Source organism: Martes martes (genome assembly GCF_963455335.1).
Source record: "Martes martes genome assembly, chromosome: 2".
In the NCBI taxonomy this organism is placed as follows: domain Eukaryota; kingdom Metazoa; phylum Chordata; class Mammalia; order Carnivora; family Mustelidae; genus Martes; species Martes martes.
In genome coordinates, this window is record NC_137889.1 from 103,113,331 (window position 1) to 103,134,200 (window position 20,870).

At 36.3% G+C, this 20,870-nt stretch overlaps 1 protein-coding gene across 1 annotated transcript; it reads left to right on the forward strand.

Annotated features, from left to right (window-relative positions):
- Positions 1–27: 27 nt before the first annotated feature.
- On the forward strand, positions 28–16,031 carry CISD2 (CDGSH iron sulfur domain 2). Its single transcript, XM_080796210.1, has 3 exons — positions 28–304; positions 13,051–13,265; positions 14,920–16,031. The coding sequence occupies exons 1-3, from the start codon at positions 202–204 to the stop codon at positions 15,007–15,009; spliced, it is 408 nt and encodes a 135-aa protein (XP_080652336.1). The 5' UTR covers positions 28–201; the 3' UTR covers positions 15,010–16,031.
- The last annotated feature ends 4,839 nt before the right edge of the window (positions 16,032–20,870 follow it).

Consider the following 20,870-nt stretch of genomic DNA (forward strand, 5'->3'; position numbering starts at 1 on the left):
GCGCGCGCACGTCACTCGCCCGCTGCCAATCGGCGCCCAGCAGGTCAACCTCCCTTCTGGGGGCCCTCAGCGCCGCCCCCTCCTGCCCGCCGCAGGACCCAGGCCGCGGCGCCCGCCGGCCGCTTCCGCTCTCCGCGCAGGCGCGACAGCTCGGCCGGAGAACGGCGCGGGCCGGGAGGGGAGTGGACGCTGCTAGCGAGGATGGTGTTGGAGAGCGTGGCCCGCATCGTGAAGGTGCAGCTCCCGGCGTATCTAAAGCGGCTTCCTGTCCCCGAGAGCCTTACCGGGTTCGCCCGGCTCACAGGTAATCCCCGCCTTCCTCCAGTCCCCATGCTTGCACGTCCCCCAACGTGGGAGTGGGGGGTGGTCTAAACCTTCCCGGGCCAAGGGGCGGGGCTTGGCGAGTGGCGCGTTACTCCGTGACCCTGTGCGCAGACGGCGGGGGCGGGCGCGGGCGCCGGCGCAGCCGCCTTGGAGCGCGAATGATTCCACCTCTCGTCCTTGTTCTAGTGGCTTTTCCGAGTCCTTTCGTGATGGGAGACCGGGTTTTTGCAGAGAAAGTGCCGAGTTGGTAGCGAGCCCGTATCTTTCATCTCTCTCTTTGTATCTCTCACTGCTGTGTGCTTGTTTGTGTTAGAGTAGGATAAGTCATCGTTATCTAAGGCGCTGTGCAATCAGGCAGTCCCAGCTCTCAGCGGGGTTTTACCCACAGCGTGTGAGTGTGTGTGTGTGGGGGGGAGAGAAACAGAGCCATACACGCAATATGTGTATGACAGTTTTATTCGGTAACAAAATCCGAGAATAACTTCCATTCCCATAGGGAAGACTTGAAGTACCCTGAGGGCATTTGAGGTCAACTCCATTACCTTGGGCCTGGATGTAGTTAAGGTAACTTGAGCTCAGGAAAGAAGAGTTAGCCAAAAGGTGTTCAAAGGCTAGTACAATAGACCAAATGTTAGATAATGAAATTTAATGAATATATATGTAACATCGTGTTTTTAAGATCCGTTCTTTACAAAACAAAACCCCCACAACTCAGGATTTCACATCTAAAAGACGAAAATTTCCATAATGCAGCCAACACTTGGAAGATTTTGTTGGGTTTGGGGTTTTAACAGTCTAAGAGGGGTATTTGCAAACGAGACTGAGATTGATTGGGATGGTGAGGGGAGAAAAAACCATTTTGATTCGGCCAACTTTGAACTCATAGATCCCGAATGGGAATAAAACATGCATTAAGATAATTTTAAGATCAATAGGGCTCCTTAGCCTGGAGCAGTCTGGAGTTCTGTGGTAGCTGACGTGAAACATAGCGTTTGGAAGGCTTATTGGTGGAAGGAGAATAACATATTCTTTGTAGACCAAAAGACAGAACTAGAACCAAATTAGTGAAAATTATTTGGAGATGGATTTCAGCCCCAATACACAGAAGGCTTCTGTTTGGTTGTTTTTTTGTTTTTTAAGAGAATACTGTCCCTGAAAAAAGGATAATATTTTTTTAAAAAAGGCAGAGTCAGATAGTAGATTTAGAGGAGGTAAACTAGAGGACATTCTAAATCTAGAGATTCTTTGAATTATGGCTTGGTAGGAAGCTTGTAATTGAATAGAAAGCATGGTAACTGAATAATTAACATTGAAAGAAGCATCAAACCTCAGAATCAGGGTAAAAGTAACATAAAATGAAAAAATGTTTCAAGTATTTATAAACATCAAAATCTTTTGATCCTGTAATTCTGATAGATTTTCTGCAGTTATATAAAATTTTGACTTTTTCCCCTTTATCATTGCTTTTACTTTAGTACTTTACATATTGTAATATATTCCTCTTTTTCTAACAACTGTATAATCCTGTTTTAGACTAACGTCATGGTAGGCCTAACCATTCCCCTGCAGTTGGAAATTTGTGATGTTTGTGCATATATATCTTTTATTCATAATGGTCAGGTAAGTAGCCCTATACCAGTTGTTAGGGGTTTTTTCCTCCTTTGAATTATACCCTTGAATGTAATACCAGGTCAGAAGAATATAATTGTTTTGTGACATTATTTCCCAGTTGCCAACTTTTATTAATAATTTGCCCAAATTAACTGCCAAGTCTTTGACAGGAAAGAAAGAAGTCCCCTTACTCCCACCCCAGTCCAGTGTAAACTGAATTAGGTGTGCTGATTCCAGTGGTGGCTGGTTTTACATTAGTTTCACTTTTCTGCAAATGCAGTGTAGTTGTGGCTAGAGAAGCGTTTTTGTTTTTTTTTTTTTCCTTCAAAATCTCCACTGTCAACAAATATTTAATTCCTATTAAAGGCATTAAGGAAAGTTAGCCTAAAGTTTTTCTCCCTTAAATCAATAATACATAGTAACTTCCTCTTCAAAGCTGTGGAATATTTAAAGTGGGGACTGATTCTCCGCAAGAGTGACAACATTGATAAATATCTTAAAAACATGTATTTAAGTTCCATTATAATGTGTCTATTTTAGTTCTTATTGTATTGCTTGTTAGGAAACATGTTTGTAATAACTGCTTTATGAAAAAATGAGGTAGTCTATTTCATACTAGACAACAAGATAACAGTTGCAGAATTTGTTTTGAAGCACTATGGAAGAAAATTCCCACTGACCAGTTTCTACTCTGAGTCTTCCCTTCAGAGTAGATTGTAATAGCTAATTACATTTATCTGTCTTGATTGAGCTACTTACAGAATCCATACTTAGACTTTTGTTGAAACAGCCTGGAGGATCACTTTTCAGCAAATGTTTAAAATGTCTAAGGCACCAAAAGTATTTTCATTTTCTATTTGAAAATTAGAAGGAAGTAATGGCTTGCATTTTTATTGCTCTTTTTTTTCCTTCCCTATTTACATCTAGTGGTTTTTTTGAAAGCACTTGGCTCTCTCATGATGACTCTGCATTCTTAGTAAACACTTGGAGATCCTTAATCACCATACAGTATTTACAGAAAGTCCTTATCTATTAGAAACAACTTATCTGGGGGCGCCTGGGTGGCTCAGTGGGTTAAAGCCTCTGCCTTCAGCTCAGGTCATGATCTCAGGGTCCTGGGATCGAGCCCCACATCGGGCTCTCTGCTCAGCGGGGGGCCTGCTTCCCTTCCTCTCTCTCTGCCTGCCTCACTGCCTACTTGTGATCTCTCTCTGTGTCAAATAAATGAATAAAAATCTTTAAAAAAAAAAAAAACAACTTATCTATTTTTGTTTAGGTCATATGTTTAACAGTGAGTCTTTTAAGATAAATTTGTATGATTCTGCCCTTTGGAAGTGTAGTCTGTTCTAATACTCTGACCTTAAAAAAGCTTTCCCTGTTGTATAAACTTTTAAAATAGAACAACAAAATCTTCCTATGTGGAAGTCAGAAGCAGTTTACTTCTAGATTTAAAAGCTTGCTGTGAAACTGAATGTAGTAGCTCTTCCCTTCTTGACCCTGTTTGCTTCTTTGAAGCATAACAGTTTTGCTCCTAAAGATAACGCAGTGAATCCCAAGATAATCAGTATGTTTTCTGGAGTAACAACGAGCATATCAGAGCTGACAGCTTTAAAGGCATTAGCTCTGTTTATCCAGAAAGGGCCAATTTTGAATGAAGAATTTAAAAGTGGAAAAGCGTTGAAAACTTTTTTTTTTTTGCGTTGAAAACTTTTATTGGTAAGAAGACTTCTACAAGCGTGTTTATAGCAACCTTATTTATAATAGCCCCAAACTGGAAGCAACCAAAATATCTACCAACAGGAGAGTAGATAAACAAAGTGTAGTATATTCAGAGTGGAATATTGGTTAGCGGGAAAAGGGAATGAATTACTGATCCACCGGATGAATCTCAAAAAAACTTAATGTTGAGTGAAAAATCTTTGGTTGTAGACCTCAGTGGTGGGAGGATAGACTGGAAAGGGACAGAAGAATACTTTCTTGGGTGGTAGAGTATTTTGCATGTTTTTATGTTTTCAGTGGAGGCTGCTGGGGTATATTTAATTGTATCGCTCAGAGCTAAACACCTAAGATCTGTTTATTGTATGTAAAATTTGCCACAATTTTTTTTAAAGAAATAGAATAAAAGGTGAGTTTTTTCAATAGGGATATATAAGAAATTATTAAGTTCAAACTAGAAAGTTGCATTTATTACTATGTAAATACTAGAGATTATTTCTAAAAGATAAAAGAATTTTATCTTAAAAAACTGTTTTTGAGAATTTGGGAAAAGAGTTACATAGTTCCTAGAAGTTTTAAAAGTTTTTTCCCTCTTCCTAGTTAGACCAACTGTATTTAAGTCAGTGTAATTAAAGAATTAAAGATTATACTAGCCTTTGTGGAGAACAATTTCAGTCTCATTAACACATTTTGTGCCATCTACTTTGAGGTGTAAAATTTTTCAAGTCATCAGGTGTTTATTGAGTACTTGGTCCAGGAAATGTTCTAGACACCAAAACACTGTTCACAAGAATGAATGGAAAAAAGGTTTTTAAATTGATCATTAATTTCATTTTATTGGCCTTTGGTCCTTATCAGTTTGTATTAGATTTTAAGTGGCAATAGTAAAACCATCCCTTGAAAATATTTTACTTTCCTCTTTTTACAATTCAGAAATAGAAATATTTCTTTCTTATCTAATAAGAAAGCATGTTATTAAACTATCAGCAACCGTGTTCCCAACATGATTTTAATAGTATCATTATAGGCCACCTTTTGAGAAGGCAAAAGTCTGTCCTAGATTCTTAGAATATAATTCCTCATAGAGATCCATGTGTGTCTATGTGTGCTTCTACAAATGTTTTTATCATTGTATTTGTTTATATATCTTGGTCAGGAATAGGGTGTGATAGGTAGCCTATCTTTATAAAAGTTTGAATCTGCCCTGTCCTAATCTGAATTCTGTTTCTCTGAGGAGATACTTTCTTTGAACAGTATCTAACTTCCAAAAAATTATGTGAAAATTGCTTGCTATGCAGGTTGCTTTGAAATGTTCTTTTTGATGTAGATTTTGTTACTCTGATGGTATGAGTTGTTTCAGTCTACCTTCTGAGGCTGTTGCTTATCTTAATAGTGGGAAGTAGAATATTACAGAACACATTTAGAACTCTGCTTGGTATTTTAGAATTGGTGGTCTGATTTTTTTTTTTAACTTAGAAACAGGTATTTAAAAAAAACTGGAAACAGGAAAACTTCACTGGAGAGGAGGAAGATCTTTCTGAAGTGAAAAATTTGAAAAAAAAAGGAAAAAATTTGAGGAAATTTAAGCCTTTTACATTCAAATGAGTAAGCAGAATGTTGCCTAACTGGGTCCCTTTTTAGTGGATTGAATGTTGAGGTCACACTAAGGTCCATGTACTTGACTTAATTATAGCCCAAAATACCTACACCCCACACTCTCCCACCCTTGATCTCTCACACTGTTATTTTCTACTTCTGGCTTGTCTACTTCATAATTTTTCATAGATGCACCTCCTTGCCCTAAATGAAACAGAGCTCTCCCTGAGGAAGTCACTTCCCCTGCCTGTAGCTCTCTCAGTGGTATCTTTTCTTTCTCTATCTTTCCTTGTCTTCTCTGGGATGAGGGGGCAGAGAAAGTTGGCATCTTTTAGGCTCTGCAGAGCAGCTTCCATACTGGACTACTTCACTGTTTCAAAGAAAACTGTGACTTGTGCCATCCTTCAGGATCCCTAATTTTTTGCTGCTAACTATTGACCTTTTAGTCTCTCTCTAATATTCTTTATTTTATTTACTTATTTGACAGAGAAAGAGAGATCACAAGTAGCCAGAGAGGCAAGCAGAGAGAGAGGGGGAAGCAGGGTCCTTGCTGAGCAGAGAGCCTGATGCGGGGCTCGATTCCAGGACCCTGAGATCATGAACTGAGCTGAAGGCAGAGGCTTAACCCACTGAGCCACCCAGGTGCCCCTCTCTTTTATATTCTTTAAAGATGTCATATTTCCCTCATATTTTCCCCTTTCTTCTACAACACTACACTGGTCTTTTCCTGATTAAAATTGCTCTTCTTATGTTCTGTTTTGTTTTGTTTTTAAATTAGAGACCAGTATCTCCATCCATCCAGATAATGAAACCAGAAATTTGGGAATCATAAAAAGCCTCACTTCCTCCATATTTGATCACTCACCCAATCCTATCGATTTTATTGAGTTAGTGGTTCTTACGCTTCAAGGCAAGTGAAGATTGATCACAGACCTACTCAGTGTTCCCAATGAAAGCATCAAACTATCCTCAAAAAATGCATGCACACATACACTGTTAAGGCAGTTTCAGGGGATCCATTTGTCCTTTTTACTTTAATGGCCACTGCCTCAGTTTAAGTTTGCATGATTTTTTTCGGGATTATTTCCATGGATTTCTTTCTTTTTTTTTTTTTTTTAAAGATTTTATTTATTTATTTGACAGACAGAGGTCACAAGTAGGCAGAGAGGCAGGCAAAGAGAGAGAGAGGAGGAAGCAGGCTCCCTGCAGAACAGAGAGCCCGATGCGGGGCTCGATTCCAGGATGCTGAGATCATGACCTGAGTCGAAGGCAGAGGCTTAACCCACTGAGCCACCCAGGTGCCCCTATTTCCGTGGGTTTCTAACAGATTGTCTTGCATCTTGTCCTCCCACTACCAGCCCTGTCTGCTCTTACCTCTGTTTCTCCACCAGTCCATCTTCCATCTGACACCATAATTCCATCTGATTTCATAAAGAATAGCTTTCCATTTACGTTAATATTTAGATATATCAATGGTTCCCTTTTATGTACAGAGTAGATTATTACCTACCTGTTGATTTTTTTTTTTTTTTTTTAAGATTTTATTTCTTCATTTGACACAGAATGAAGGAGTACGGGCAGGGGGAGCTGCAGGCAGAGCTGCAAGCAGGCGCCCCAAGGAGCCGGGAATCTGACGTGAGGCTCCATTCCAGAACCTGGGTTATGACCTGAGTGGAAGGCAGACGCTTAACTGACTGAGTCACCCAGGTGCCCCTCCTGTTGATTTTTATCATTCGGCACCTCTGGTCACCTGTATAGTCCTTCCCTGTTTCATGATATTCCAGCAGTATTGTTACTTTTCATGCATCTTGTATCTCTGCCTTTGCCTATGCTGTTTCTTCTGTATGAAACACAGCCCCTCCTCCCATAAGCCTGTGGACTCCTATACTCTTACTCGTCTTTCAGAAACCTAGTTAGGTGCCATATCCTTTCTGTAAAGTCTGCTCATCCCTGCAGAGTTAATCATGTCTTTTTCTGTATTGCTTATTTATAATTATACATACTATACAGTAGTGTAATCCTTTTTTATAGATCTGTATTCCCTTCTAGATGAAAAGTTTCTTTGGGTCAGGGATTGTGTCTTATAATTTTTGTATCTTCACCTGTCATATCACCTAATCTGTTTGTGAGGTCTTATACTTCTTGAGGGCGCTTAAAATTTTTTTCTTAAATGTCTTAAACAGAATTTTTATCTGTTAACTTACACTGTTATCATTCATAAGCCTTGAACAAAGGCAAACAAGTGCATACTAATGGGAGTTACCTTAAATACCAGTTTAATGTAGTACAGACTCAATTCAGTTAAAATTAATTGAAGTCTTGCTTTACATAAGTCTGTTAGAGGACAGTGAGTGGGTGAGGAGACCGATATTTTAGTTTCAGGGTGGAATGCATTAGTAGCTTCCTTTTGCATAGTGCTCAAAAGTTTCTAGAGTGGTTTCCAACTTCATTCATTCATTCCTCCCAACAGTTCTATGAAGTTGGAAGTTTCTTTACATGTACTCTTTGTTGTGCCTTGAAAGTTCTTTACTCAAGTCTTTGAGCTCCCTGCTTTTCCTTTAGGTCTTGGCTTAAAGATCTTTTTACCTTCCTGTGTCCCTTACCTAAAGTTGCAGTCAGCCTACTGCTTTGCCCCTAGGATAGTCTCTTTCTTATATCATCCTGTTTGTTTCCTTCATAGCTCTTACTATAGTCTAAAATTATCTTGCTTATTTATTTGTTTACTTGTTTGAGGTTATCTCCTCCTCTAAAATGTATACTGTATGAGTATACAGGGACCTTGTACAAGGACCTGAATCCCCAGCACCTAATGTAATATTTGGGATGTGGTGGGTACTTGTATTGTTGAACAAATGAATGAATTATGTTGTTTTGTTTTATAGACCAAAGAAACCTAATTCCAAGTATATGAAAATCTGGATTTATTCCACAGATCAACTGTGAATTCGTTATATATCGAAATCCTACTTTTGTGCCAGGCACTGTACTGAGCACTGGGTACATAGAAACAGATAAGAAAGCTGCTACACTTGCATTAGCACATTGTCTCATCCACATCATGGGTACTTACTATGTAGTCAAAAACTAAATCGGAATTGTTTAAGAATAGCAAAGAGATCAGATTTCTTAATTCATTAAAATCTATTAAGTACTGAAATTGGCAAGGGAACTCAGAGGGGATTGATGGTACAAGAGAAAACTTTTTAGAGTGAGGAAAATACCGCGTATTTTGCTTCAAGTGGTGTTTATAGGTCTAGACAGGTGTAAAGACTCATCCAATAGAACACTTAACTCAAAGCTCAATAGGCTATACTAAAAATTATGACTCAGTATAAAATAAAATAAATTGAAGCAAGCATTATTTAGGCATGGAGGATATCGTGGTGACCTGAACAAATAAGGTGTCTGCTTTTGTAGATCTTACATCCTGACTGGGGGACATGATAGATGAATGTAGCTGTTAAAATTCATGTTTCCACGTGATGCTAAGAAATTGGGAAATGTTCCTGATATAAAGTGAAAAATGTAAGATATGGACTATATATACAACATGGTCTCAGTTTTGGTTTTTACGTATTTAAAACACATATTTACAGAGCAAAAAAAAAAAGTAAAATGTTATCAGCTCTTGACTGATAGTATTATAAGTTATTTTTATACTTTCCTAAATTTTGTAAAATAAATGCTGTTTTTGATAATCCTAAACAATAAAAATAAAGAATACACTGTACAAAATATACATTATACCTAACAATTATACCTAACAATTAGGAGGTAATAGTTTTTCCCTCAAAGTATCTAAAATTTCTGTAATAGCTCAACATGTATCAAAATAGCTATTTAAAAAAAATTTTTTTTAACATTTTATTTATTTATTTGACAGAGAGAGAGAGATCACAAGTAGGCAGAGAGGCAGGCATAGAGAGAGGAGGAAGCAGGCTCCCCGCCAGAGCAGAGAGCCCGATGCGGGGCTTGATCCCAGGACTCTGAGATCATGACCTGAGCCGAAGGCAGAGGCTTTAACCCATTGAGCCACCCAGGCGCCCCTATTTTAAAATTTTTTAAAATTTGTTTGATTTTTATGTATTTCATATTTGTTTGCTAAAAATCAACCTTAATAAATACATTTAAAGTTATTAAGCTTCAAAGGCTTTATTATTTTTCTTTATAAAGCTTTTCTGTAGTTAAATTGAAGATTATCACCTTCAAAAAGTAGATTGTACTCAGGCTCTTGTTTCATTTACTTTGTTGTAGGAGGTAATAGTACTTTTTATTCCCATACTATGACAGAGTAATGTTTTACTGAGGAATTAAGTACGTCAAAAGAACATTTTCTGAAGTAGATTTTTAAAAGTATTAACACCATTTTTTCCCTGAGATTTGTGGGCTAGGACAGGAAATGCCAAACTTAAGAATCTAAGTTAAGGTTTTCATCTTTAAATTCCTATTTACTTTTTGAGTTTGAGTCATTTAACCTCATGACTTTTTAATTTTGTAATATACAGAATAATACTTAAAGTTACTCTACATTTAATAAACATTTCCTGGATAGCTACTACTTTAAAATATTTTACTGGGTATTGGGGTTAATAGATACTCATTGCCAGATCTACAAGATAAGTGCAAATAAATAATTACAGTACTATGTGGTGAGTGAGAAAGGGACTGACATTTATGCTCTGCATTCATTCATTAAGTCATTCATAAAACACCTATGAGGTATCTACTTTGTGTCAGGGAGAGTGGTAGGGACAAATGAGTCAGTTTTATAAGCAGATGACAGTGGTGTGATAAAAGAAACAGGAAAAGGGCTTGGAAGTACAAGAGGAAGTGATAGATTTTGCTTTGTGAAATCAAGGAAGACTTCTGGAGAAGGCAATATATGACATTAATCTTAAAGGGTCTACACAGATCAGTCCAATAAACTAGAGGCAGAAAGAAGGAATTCCTTATGCAAAGAACACAGGAAGGCAGCTACTAGGTAGTAGCTTTGGGTGGTTTCGGGTAGGTAAGAGATGGGTGCTGAAGCTGTCAAAGCAGCCTTGCCGTGCTATAGAGATGCTACTTTATTGAAACAATGGTCTGTAGCAGTGCCATCCAAAAAACATGATGGAAGTGTTCTCTGGCTGTCAGATAGAGGAGCCACTAGTACCATGTCATTATTGAGCTGGTGATATGTAACTAGTTTGTCTTAGAAACTGAATTTTAAATTTTACTTAATTTTAATTAATTTAAAGTTTATAGCTTTATGTGTGTTTTAGTCATGTTTCTAAATTTTCTATATTTTATGATGCTTTGACATGATGAGGGCCAAGAAGAACCTGCACCTTCCCAGCTAATTCCTAGACATAGTAAACAACCTGCCCTATGAACACGCTTTTCATATGCAAACCAACCACCTCCTTTAAATCACTCTCACATAGCACACCAATATTTCTCCTGCCCTAATCACCCAGGGCTAGGTACTGGACAACTAGGGACTACCCCTATAGCCCAGAGCCCATGGAAATTATTCCTTCACCTTTTCCATGGAAAACACGAGATTTGTGTGGGTGTTTTCCTTTTGCCTTCCTCCTGACCAAACCTGGTACTTCCCTGTGTGGCTCTGTGTGACACGGTGTACCTGCTCTTGGGAATTACAGACAGTAAACTTTTCTTTCAAGACAGTTTTCTCCTTGTCTGTCATCTTACCATACCTGGTTAAAATAAAATCACAGGTACAAATCAAAGCAGTGTGGCTTGTGGCTACTATATTCGACAACAACTGATCTATAGATAGACCTCTTCTCCCCAAGAAACAGTTCTTTTCATTTCCAGAACTTCAGTTCATTCAGAGAATCTGTGTGGGTTGTCTCCACTTTGGTTATGAGAATAGAATGGTGAACATGATAGGTAAGGTCCTTGTCCTTACAGAGCTTCATTCTGGCGACTAGAAGATTATATCCCCAAAGATTTCAACTACATGCTGTTACCAAGTTGAGTTGGCAATATTTTTTCAAAGGAGTGGCTACCAATTTCCATAACCTACTAATAAAAATTATTTATTATATATCTTCTCTGCTAGGCACTGTTACAGTTTCTGTTCATATAGTATATAAATACATGTTTCATTTATTTTTTTTTATTTTTTTTTTTTTTTAAAGATTTTATTTATTTATTTGTCAGAGAGAGTGAGCACAGGCAGACAGAGAGGCAGGCAGAGGCAGAGAAGCAGGCTCCCTGCTGAGCAAGGAGCCCGATGTGGGACTCGATCCCAGGACCCTGGGATCATGACCTGAGCCGAAGGCAGCTGCTTAACCAACTGAGCCACCCAGGCGTCCCAAATACATGTTTCATTTAGAACCCATAACAAACCTTTGGCATAGTGGTGTATCAAAAATAGTTTCATTTTGGAAGACTTCATACTAAGCCAGTTTTTTCTTTTAATACTTGAATAGTAAGAACAGTTATCTCTGGAGTAGTTTTAGCAAGAGAAGAACAGATAAAATTTTAAATCTATTGGATTTGATTAAATCAAAACAGGTTAGGATTTATTGTCCTGCACTAAACCTGCTTATTAAGCTATAGTTTACCCACATGAATAATGGGTATAATAATGGTATCTACCAAGATACCACAGCTTAACAGAATTAAATAACAGAATTAAATAACAGAATTAAATAAAGTAATGCAGTTGTACTCTTAGCACAGTGTGTTAACATTCATTAGCATGCCTTGGCACATGATCTTTAGTTTTTCTTTTTTTCTCGACTAAGCTATTTCTACATAGTGCTTAGCAAGATAGCAGGTAAGCACTCTGAAGATTGTCAAAGGATAACATTTTAAGAACAGAAAGGTTTCTCTACAGAGGCATGGCACTAGCCAACATTTGATGAACGCATGCTGAAATGTTGAAATCTTGGTTTCCTTATGTGTTTGTCTTCACAGACATAGGGACCATTTTATTTAGTCCCTTATATTCCTTAACCCCCTCAAGACAGTACTGTGTACTCCCGAAGGCATTTAATGAACGCTTAGGGAAAAAGATGTATCTAATAATAAGAACATTCAGTGTATGAAAATTTCAATTAGTTCTTTAAAATAGTAGCTTCTAGAAACACTTTTTTTTTTTTTTTTAAGATTTTTATTTATTTGACAGAGATCACAAGTAGGCAGAGATGCAGGCGGAGAGAGAGGAGGAAGCAGGTTCCCCGTGGAGCAGAGAGCCCGATGTGGGGCTTGATCTCAGGACCCTGGGATCATGACCTGAGTCGAAGGCAGAGGCTTTAACCCACTGAGCCACCCAGGCGCCCCTCTAGAAACATTTCTTAAGGAATCACTATGTCTTACCAAAAATGTAAATTAAAGCACTGAAGACATGTTCTTTCTGAAATCCTAAATCAAGGGTAAAATATTCATTTTTGGGTATTCTGTTATATGATTTTAGACATGGTGGAAATGTTTTCTAAACCTATAAAATATATCACTTTTGTTTGTAATAATCGTGATCATTATTCCTGAAACAAAAACAAATTAAACACAAATATGCTTTGTGTGAGGATAATGAAATAAGATATTTGACATAGGATAGGATCTATTTCTCCAAGTTTTGTGTTTCAAGTCTTAAGTTAGCCCACAGATAAAATGAACTGGTCTCAGGTATAGGTGGCTTGATTGTGTTTATTTATACATTGTGTTATAGATAAGTTAGTTTTGAGATTAACATGAGAAATAAAGAATAGGTAAAGAGTAAGCTCAAGGACAACACGTGCTGTTTGAGCTCTGTTATGAGAGGGCCGCACGCTTAAATCTGTTCGTGTTCAGTTGCAGAATGGCTTCGGTTACTGCCTTTCCTCGGTGTACTTGCACTACTTGGCTACCTTGCAATTCGTCCATTCCTCCCGAAGAAAAAACAACAGAAGGATAGCTTGATTAATCTTAAAATACAAAAGGAAAATCCCAAAGTGGTGAATGAAATAAACATTGAAGATCTGTGTCTCACCAAAGCAGCTTACTGTAGGTGTTGGCGTTCTAAGACGGTAAGATGTGTGCTCACATGTGCTCTAACACCGCATAGTTAAAGTTGTTCTGTTTCTTAAATCATCACTTTTGAGGTTCTGGGAGACAAATGATTTTTCCACAGGGTTCTGAAATTCTATATTCCTAAGTTAAAGTTTGCATTTTATGATGGATACGTACCTATTTTAGAAAAGTTACAGCAGCAAGGAAGGATAGAAATCTGATGCTTCAGAGCTCATGTCTGCCACTGATAGTGTGACTCTGGTTGGGCAGGTTACTTAATCCTAAATCTCTGATGTTCAGGGTTGTTTTTTTTTTCCCCAATAATATGTCAACATCATAGATATTTTTTAGGATTTAGTGAGATGCTGTATGTACAGTACCTTATATATAGATGAGCTAATAAATGGCACCTATAATTATGGATGACTTTTAATGTGGAAATAATAAAGAATATGGAGTGATGAGTATTACAAGTGACTGGTGATATGTGTTGTCTTCTAGTACTATGATTATAGGTTATTTGAAGTTTTAAGTACAGGAGTGTTCATCACAACATTTTTTTGTGATAGTAAAGTTCTGGAAATAATCTAGATATGTATCTGATAATGGGAATGATTAAAGTATGGCATAATACAAATTAAGGGATATTAGGAAGCTATTACAAATCATGTTTTTAAAGACTATTTTAATGACATGAGAACATGATGTAATTAATAAGAAATGCACAGTACATTCAGTGTGATCCCAATTTTGTTTTTTAAAAAAGGAATATAGTAAATGCAGAGGAAAAATAGATCAAAATCTTGATTATTGTTACTTATGAGTGAATTTTTAATGTATTTTTAAGTTTTTTTCAAAAATGCTATAGTATGTGTGAGTTTTATAGTAAGAAAATATGAAGTAATGTTTTTTGAATTTAAATTGCAATTGACTTTTGAACAGCATGGAGGTTGGGGCAGCCACCCCCTGCACAGTCAAATCTGGGTATAATTTTTGGCTTCCCCAAAACTTAATGGCCTACTGTTGACCAGAAGCCTTACTGATGATATAAACAGTCAATTAACACATGCCTTGTATGTGAGATGTATTACTTACTTTATTCGTAGCATGAAATAAGCTAGAGAAAAAAATACAAAATTTTCTCTTCCTATGGTAAAAAAAAAAAAAAAGAGAGATTTACTGAAAAAAAAAAAAAATCCACAGTTACGTGGACCCACACAGTTCACACCTGTGTTGCTTAAGGGACAACTGTACGTTCTTTTCAAATTTAAATAAACGAAGAGGTAAGCTCTAATTTGGAGTTCCACAGAGAACAAGGGCTTATTTTGGTCCCCCTTTAAACCTGTTTAATTGACTCTTGGAATAATTCAAAGCTTTTTATTAAAAATCTGTATCAAATAATACATTATTTAAAATTGTTAGATTTGCTATGATATTGGAATGAGTTAGGTTAGATGTAGAATACACATTACTCAGGAAAGCTATCTGATGATTTTTTTTCAAAGTTATGTAATTTCTTTATAAGAACATTTCATAAATATTCCTACTTATTAAATCATTTTTAAAATAACACTTGTAATACATTATATGTTAATAAAAAAATAAAAATTATAATAAAAAAAGAAACAAAAAATAAATAAAATAACACTTGTAATTCTTTTTCCTTTCTAGTTTCCTGCCTGTGATGGTTCACATAATAAACATAATGAATTGACAGGAGATAATGTGGGTCCACTAATACTGAAGAAGAAAGAAGTCTAATAGTAATGAATTAGGATTGAATTCAATTGTGTGCTGTAAAATCTTATAACAATATTTTTTCATTCTTTGTGTATAGAGGGTCTTTCAAATGGTGGTCTTAATTATTGCTACTGGTTGAGTAATTATTTCTGCCAATTTATTTTCTTGCTACACTACTGTTCATATTTGATATTTTGTATATTCAGTCGTTTATATAGAGATTAAATTGTACAACCCTTTCATTCTTAATGTATCTTCCTGAATAAAACCAACAGTCTTGGTTTTAACTAACTGAGAAAAATATGTTTTTGGTAGTGAGTCCAAAGCTATTCCTCTGAATTTCAATATTTTCTACAGAATCTACACTTAAAGTTTTTCTCCCTACGTACACTGTTAAATATATTATTTTTCAGTCCCCTTCTGTTTTGATCATTTGAAGTGATTTTTCCTTTTGGCCTTCCATTCTCCTTTCTTTTCAGATCAATAAGAAAAATATTGCTTTCAAGAATTACTTGAGTTTTTAAAGAGATAAATGCTTTGCTTTATAAAGACTGTGTCTAATAAGTGTGAATATCCCAGTTTCCGAAAAGACATGAACTGGATATAGAAAGTTCCAAAAAGGAACAGTTATTTGCATTATAAAAAAATTTGTTTACTTTATAAAAGGCTTGTTTGTGTTTGTTTAGGTGTGTGTTTTGTAAAAGTATCTTGAACTGACTCAGTGACAGGGTGGGATGGGGTGGCAGGAATACTTAAACTAAACTCCCAAGCTGCTGTAATTTGAAGGTTAATTAGAAATAAACATAAAAAAATCTGAGTTCATATTAAAATGATAAATTAGTGTTCAAAATCCTTTACATTTTTCTCTTTATAACAGTGTAAGCCAATAAAACATAAAATACAAAAAGGTTGCAAAATAAACTTATTGGAGAATCTTAAAACTTGTAATTTTTTAGCCTAAATCTATTTGGTTTTATTGTATATTATAATTCTTACATTAATAGCTATCCTTAAGTCTGTCTATTAAAGGTACAATCCTGTCAGTTTACTGTGTCTTTTTTATATACAAAGAAGGTACAGGAGGCCGACATATTTAATTCTCCCAATAATAATCAAAGTTAATAGCATGTATATATACGAGACCCTGCACTAAGTCTGGTATGTAGATTTGTAATTTATTACATGTAATGTCAGTGGTTCTATTGTGTGATCTTTGATCTTGACTCTTGTGACCAACAGTGGGAATTTTACTTTTATTTATTTATTTATTTATTTATTTATTTTTAAGATTTTATCTATTTGACAGAGAGATCACAAGCAGGCAGAGAGGCAGGCAGAGCTGGGGGTGGTGGGGGGAAGCAGGCTCCCCGCTGAGCAGAGAGCCAGATGCGGGGCTGGATCCCAGGATCCCGGGTTCATGACCCGAGCTGAAAGCAGAGGCTCTAACCCACTGAGCCACCCAGGCGCCCCAACAGCGGGAATTTTAAAATTAGAGTTAGAAAGGCAGTTGTGATTTTGAGAAGTTTTACAAGGCATACGTACAAAATAGTTACTCTTTCCTCATGTATGAAGAGGGAGCAATCTACCCCTGTTGTTACTGGCTCTGGGTATTCTGTCCTACAGCCTTCTCTTCATCACTCTTAAGGGGCTTCACTGTCAGATGAAGCAAGTATTTTTCCATAGCTGATCATAAGACTTTGGGAAAAATCTTCTGTACCAAAAGTTTGAATATCCCTGGTCTGTGGTCATAAAATGCTTTTCTTTAAATTTATTTACTGCAGCACAACGTGTATATTCTAATGGTTCCCATACTTAGATTTCACAGGAGAAGGTAAAATTTCCTGAAAATGTGGAGACTAAAATGAAATTATCAACTTTAAATTTTGTCAACTAAACATATATAATGAGTTGGAAAACTAATTATCTCATAAAAGGTAACTTTAACACCCCAGAAGTATAAGGACTATACTCTCAGGATAGTTTTGCTCCCCACATTTTCAACTTTTAGAATATGTTAAAGAGCTGTGTCCAGATATTTTCCTACCTGTGCAGATTTTTCAGAAGCCTGGGGCTGGTAGCAAGCTGTTATTTTAATGACTCCCTTTACATAAGCATTATTATCAGTTGCTGTCACTTCCTCTTGTAAATTCACAGAATTCTGTCTGCTTTAAAAAAATGGATATCTAGTAACTGCTTCTGAACTGTTACAACAGACAATAACAGCTCTTAAAATATGTATCTTGGGTTTCTAGAACCTTTAAGAAACAACGCTATCACTGTCACGTGATTGTTTTGAGGCCTGTTTCTCCTTACCCAGGGAATTGCTCATTGCCTTACTCAGCAGATGAGCACCACCATTACATAAATATCAGGTATCCAAAACTGTTGAGCAGGCTTGAGGTATTAATGACTCATTCATATGGGTAATTAAGGAAGTTGTATTGTGAAAGCACCTTACAATTCAGCTTTGAGTTCAATGCCTCATGTGATGATTCATTAAACTGCTTTTGTATTTTGTAACCTAATTTGTTAATAAGTTTATGGGAAGCTACTTAAGCCAGTTTCTGATCCATAGAGTTCTACCTTCCTTATTGTGATTCCTATAGTTTCCCAGTAGAAGCATGCTGTCAGACTCTCCCTCTGCAAAGAGATTTTTAAAACTCTACTGTTCATTAGGGTTCTTAAATTATGGTGGATATCTTATTAACTAACTACCAGAAACATCTAAAAATTGAGTGCCTCGGGTCTGCATATTCTTACTTCACTACTAATTCTGATAAATTTGGTTATCTGATTTCTGCTCCTTAAAAAAACAAAAACAAAAAATGAAGAATAGACAGGGTCTTGCTAGTGGCAGGTAAACAATAAAATGTAACAGCTGATAGCAGGGGAGGGACCCAAACAATAAATTTAATGTGAACATAAAAGCATGGCAGCTTGAGAATTTAACATAGGACCCTGCACACCACAGTCCCTGAGAGCATCTCTGTGATCGGATTATACAAATGATGTTTCATGACGAATTTGAATCAAGATAGGTAGTGTATGGTATTTAAGAAGGCAGGATATGTGTTGCATTTGGTGATACCAGTTTCCACTTCAAATAGTGAAAAGTTTAGTACCTAAGTGATATATACAGGAGGAAAATTTATGCAGGAAATACCTTGACTCATTCTTGGATATGTGGAGGATTATCATAGGAAATTCTTCCATTTAATTGAAACATTTTCAAGTTTAAGGGTGGTAATTCACTGCACAATTTAATTTGTTAAAGTATGAGTCAAACTAAAGGAACAGTGATTTAAACCACACAAATCATGTTAGAGGACTTCCACCTTTGGGAGGATAAAATATGCTTGTTTGAAAACCGCACAGCAGCAGTTCTGTGACTGTCTTGCTGGCCAAGGGGTCCCTTTGCACCAGAGGTTGGACTGCAGAGGACTCCCATAGCTGTTTTGTTTCGTTTTCGCTATGCCACATCATCTGAAGCTGTGTTTTAGTTTGTCACAATAGTCCTTTCCTGGAAGCTCACTTTATTTTAACATGTTCAGATAGTGAATACTTTTATCTTTTGCAGAGATCCAATTCAGTGGAGTCATGTCATAGCAAGCATTATTTTAATATAAGAAGTAGACAGTCTGTATTATTAGTGATTGTATTATGCCATTTTATATTCGTTATGGTCTTGAAGGACACTGAAAATCTGTTCAGAGAGGCATACTTAAGTTGTTACTCAGAGATGACATCACCCTCTAATTGTCCTTTGGTTTAAGTATTTGATTCTTTGCTTATAAAAAGAGTATATCTGTGACTCTATTCTCTGTTGTCAAATTCAGTATTTACGGTTATCAAAGAGATCAGCCAGTGTTAACAAATTCCTGATCTCTCCTATAAGACTGGAATTTTCCGTTATGTAGAAAAGGGGAAAAGGGTAGTAAATTGCATAATTACAGAGGTGAACCCTGTACTCATGAGAAAATAAAAAATGTCAAGAAATAATTCACTAAATTTTCAAATTTTCTGTAATTTTCCATTAGTATTCATCATACATTCCTCTGCCTTATCACACTGAAGATAGGATTCCATATCACCCATTCAACAAATTTAAGAGATGCAAAACTTAGTACAGTCTTCAACTATGTTGAATGCTGCCGAGAAGTGAAATAAGATGAAGATAGAATGATGTTCGTTTTAAAATGCTGCGTACGGGGTTGCCTGGGTGGCTCAGTGGGTTAGAGCCTCTGCCTTCGGCTCCGGTCATGATCCCAGAGTCCTGGGATTGAGCCCCACATTGGGCTCTCTGCTCAGCAGGAAGCCTGCTTCCTCCTCTCTCTCTGCCTGCCTCTTTGCCTGCCTACTTCTGATCTCTGTCTGTCAAATAAATAAATAAAATCTTAAAAAAAAAATGCGTACGGCTGTATAAGTAACACGTTGAAAAACAGAGGAAATGGATAATTTCCTAGAAAAACATAAATAACCAAAAGTGACCCAAGATGGACTTTAAAATGTTAAGTAGATTATCAAATAAGAACATAAAAGTGAGGTTTTTTAAGTGATTTTTTAAATCCATAATTTAAAAAGTACTTGGGGCACCTGAGTGGCACAGTCTGTTAAGTGTCCTACTCTTCGTTTCAGCTCAGGTCCTGATCTCAGGTTCATGAGATTGAGCCCCAATTGTTTCTACGCTCAGTGCAGAATCTGCTTGTGATTCTCTCTCCCTCTCCCTCTGCCCCACTTCCCCAAGCATCCCTTCTCTCTCTCTCTAAAATAAATAAATCCTAAAATAAAAAATAAAGTAAAAAGCACTAAGATTACAAGAAAAATAAGTTACTAATTTTTTAAATAGGAAAAAATTACCAACTCATTTCATATAGTTATGTAACAATATGAAAAGCTGATAAACACACAAAAACTCAGAGCAATGTCATTTATAAATATCAATAAAAATTATAAAAAATTCAGCACAGTTAAAAGAAAAAGGTTAATACACTCCAGGAATTAAGAGTATTTTGATCAGTAAATCTGTTAACACAATCAATTACATAAATGAATGAAAAAAAGAAAATATCGTATCAATAGATGCTGGAAGAACTATTGCTAAGATTCAATAACATCAGTTGGAGAATGATAAGATTCTAATCAAGATTCTTCAATAGAAATTGAGGGAAACCATTTAAACAATGAAGGTATTTATGAAAAGACTACAAGTATTTAAAAATCAAACTCATTTAAAATCATTAACTAGGGAGCCTGGGTGGCTCAGTTGGTTGAGCGACTGCCTTTGGCTCAGGTCATGATCCCGGACTTCCAGGATTGAGCCCTGCATCGGGCTCCCAGCTCCTTGGGGAGTCTGCTTCTCCCTCCAACCTTCTCCTCTCTCATGCTCTCTCTCACTCATTCTCTCTCAAATAAATAAACAAAATCTTAAAAAAAATTTTTTTTCTTAAAAAAAAATGAAATCATTAACTAGCAGGAATGAATGCCTACTGTCATTATATAATATTAAAAATTATTTTGGAGGATCCAGTGAATGTGACAAGATTAAAAAGTGAAATTAAAAAAAAGTGAAATAATCAGTACAAATATAGGAAAAATGAACACTCTGTTGATGTAATTATATACCTAGGAAGACAGAGATTAGGAAAGAGAGATTTTGTAAGGTATTTGGAAATAAGATGAATCTACAAAATTTAATAGCAATAAGCACCCTGAAATGCTAATGGGAAAAATATTTCATTCACAATAGTGAAAAAAATTAATAAGTATCAACTAAAATTTACCAAGAAAGGTAAAAGACCACAGGGGAGAAAAAGAAAACCTATGAAAATATTATTTAAAACAATTGAATGACATTTAAACACATGAAAAAAAATTTGCTAGTG

Excerpts from the sequence above, each read along its gene's own strand:
- CISD2 (XM_080796210.1), top strand. The coding sequence starts at position 202 with ATGGTGTTGGAGAGCGTGGCCCGCATCGTGAAGGTGCAGCTCCCGGCG. Across the intron at positions 305-13,050 it reads CGGGTTCGCCCGGCTCACAG|TTGCAGAATGGCTTCGGTTA; the intron begins GTAATCCCCGCC and ends GTTCGTGTTCAG. Across the intron at positions 13,266-14,919 it reads GGTGTTGGCGTTCTAAGACG|TTTCCTGCCTGTGATGGTTC; the intron begins GTAAGATGTGTG and ends TTTCCTTTCTAG.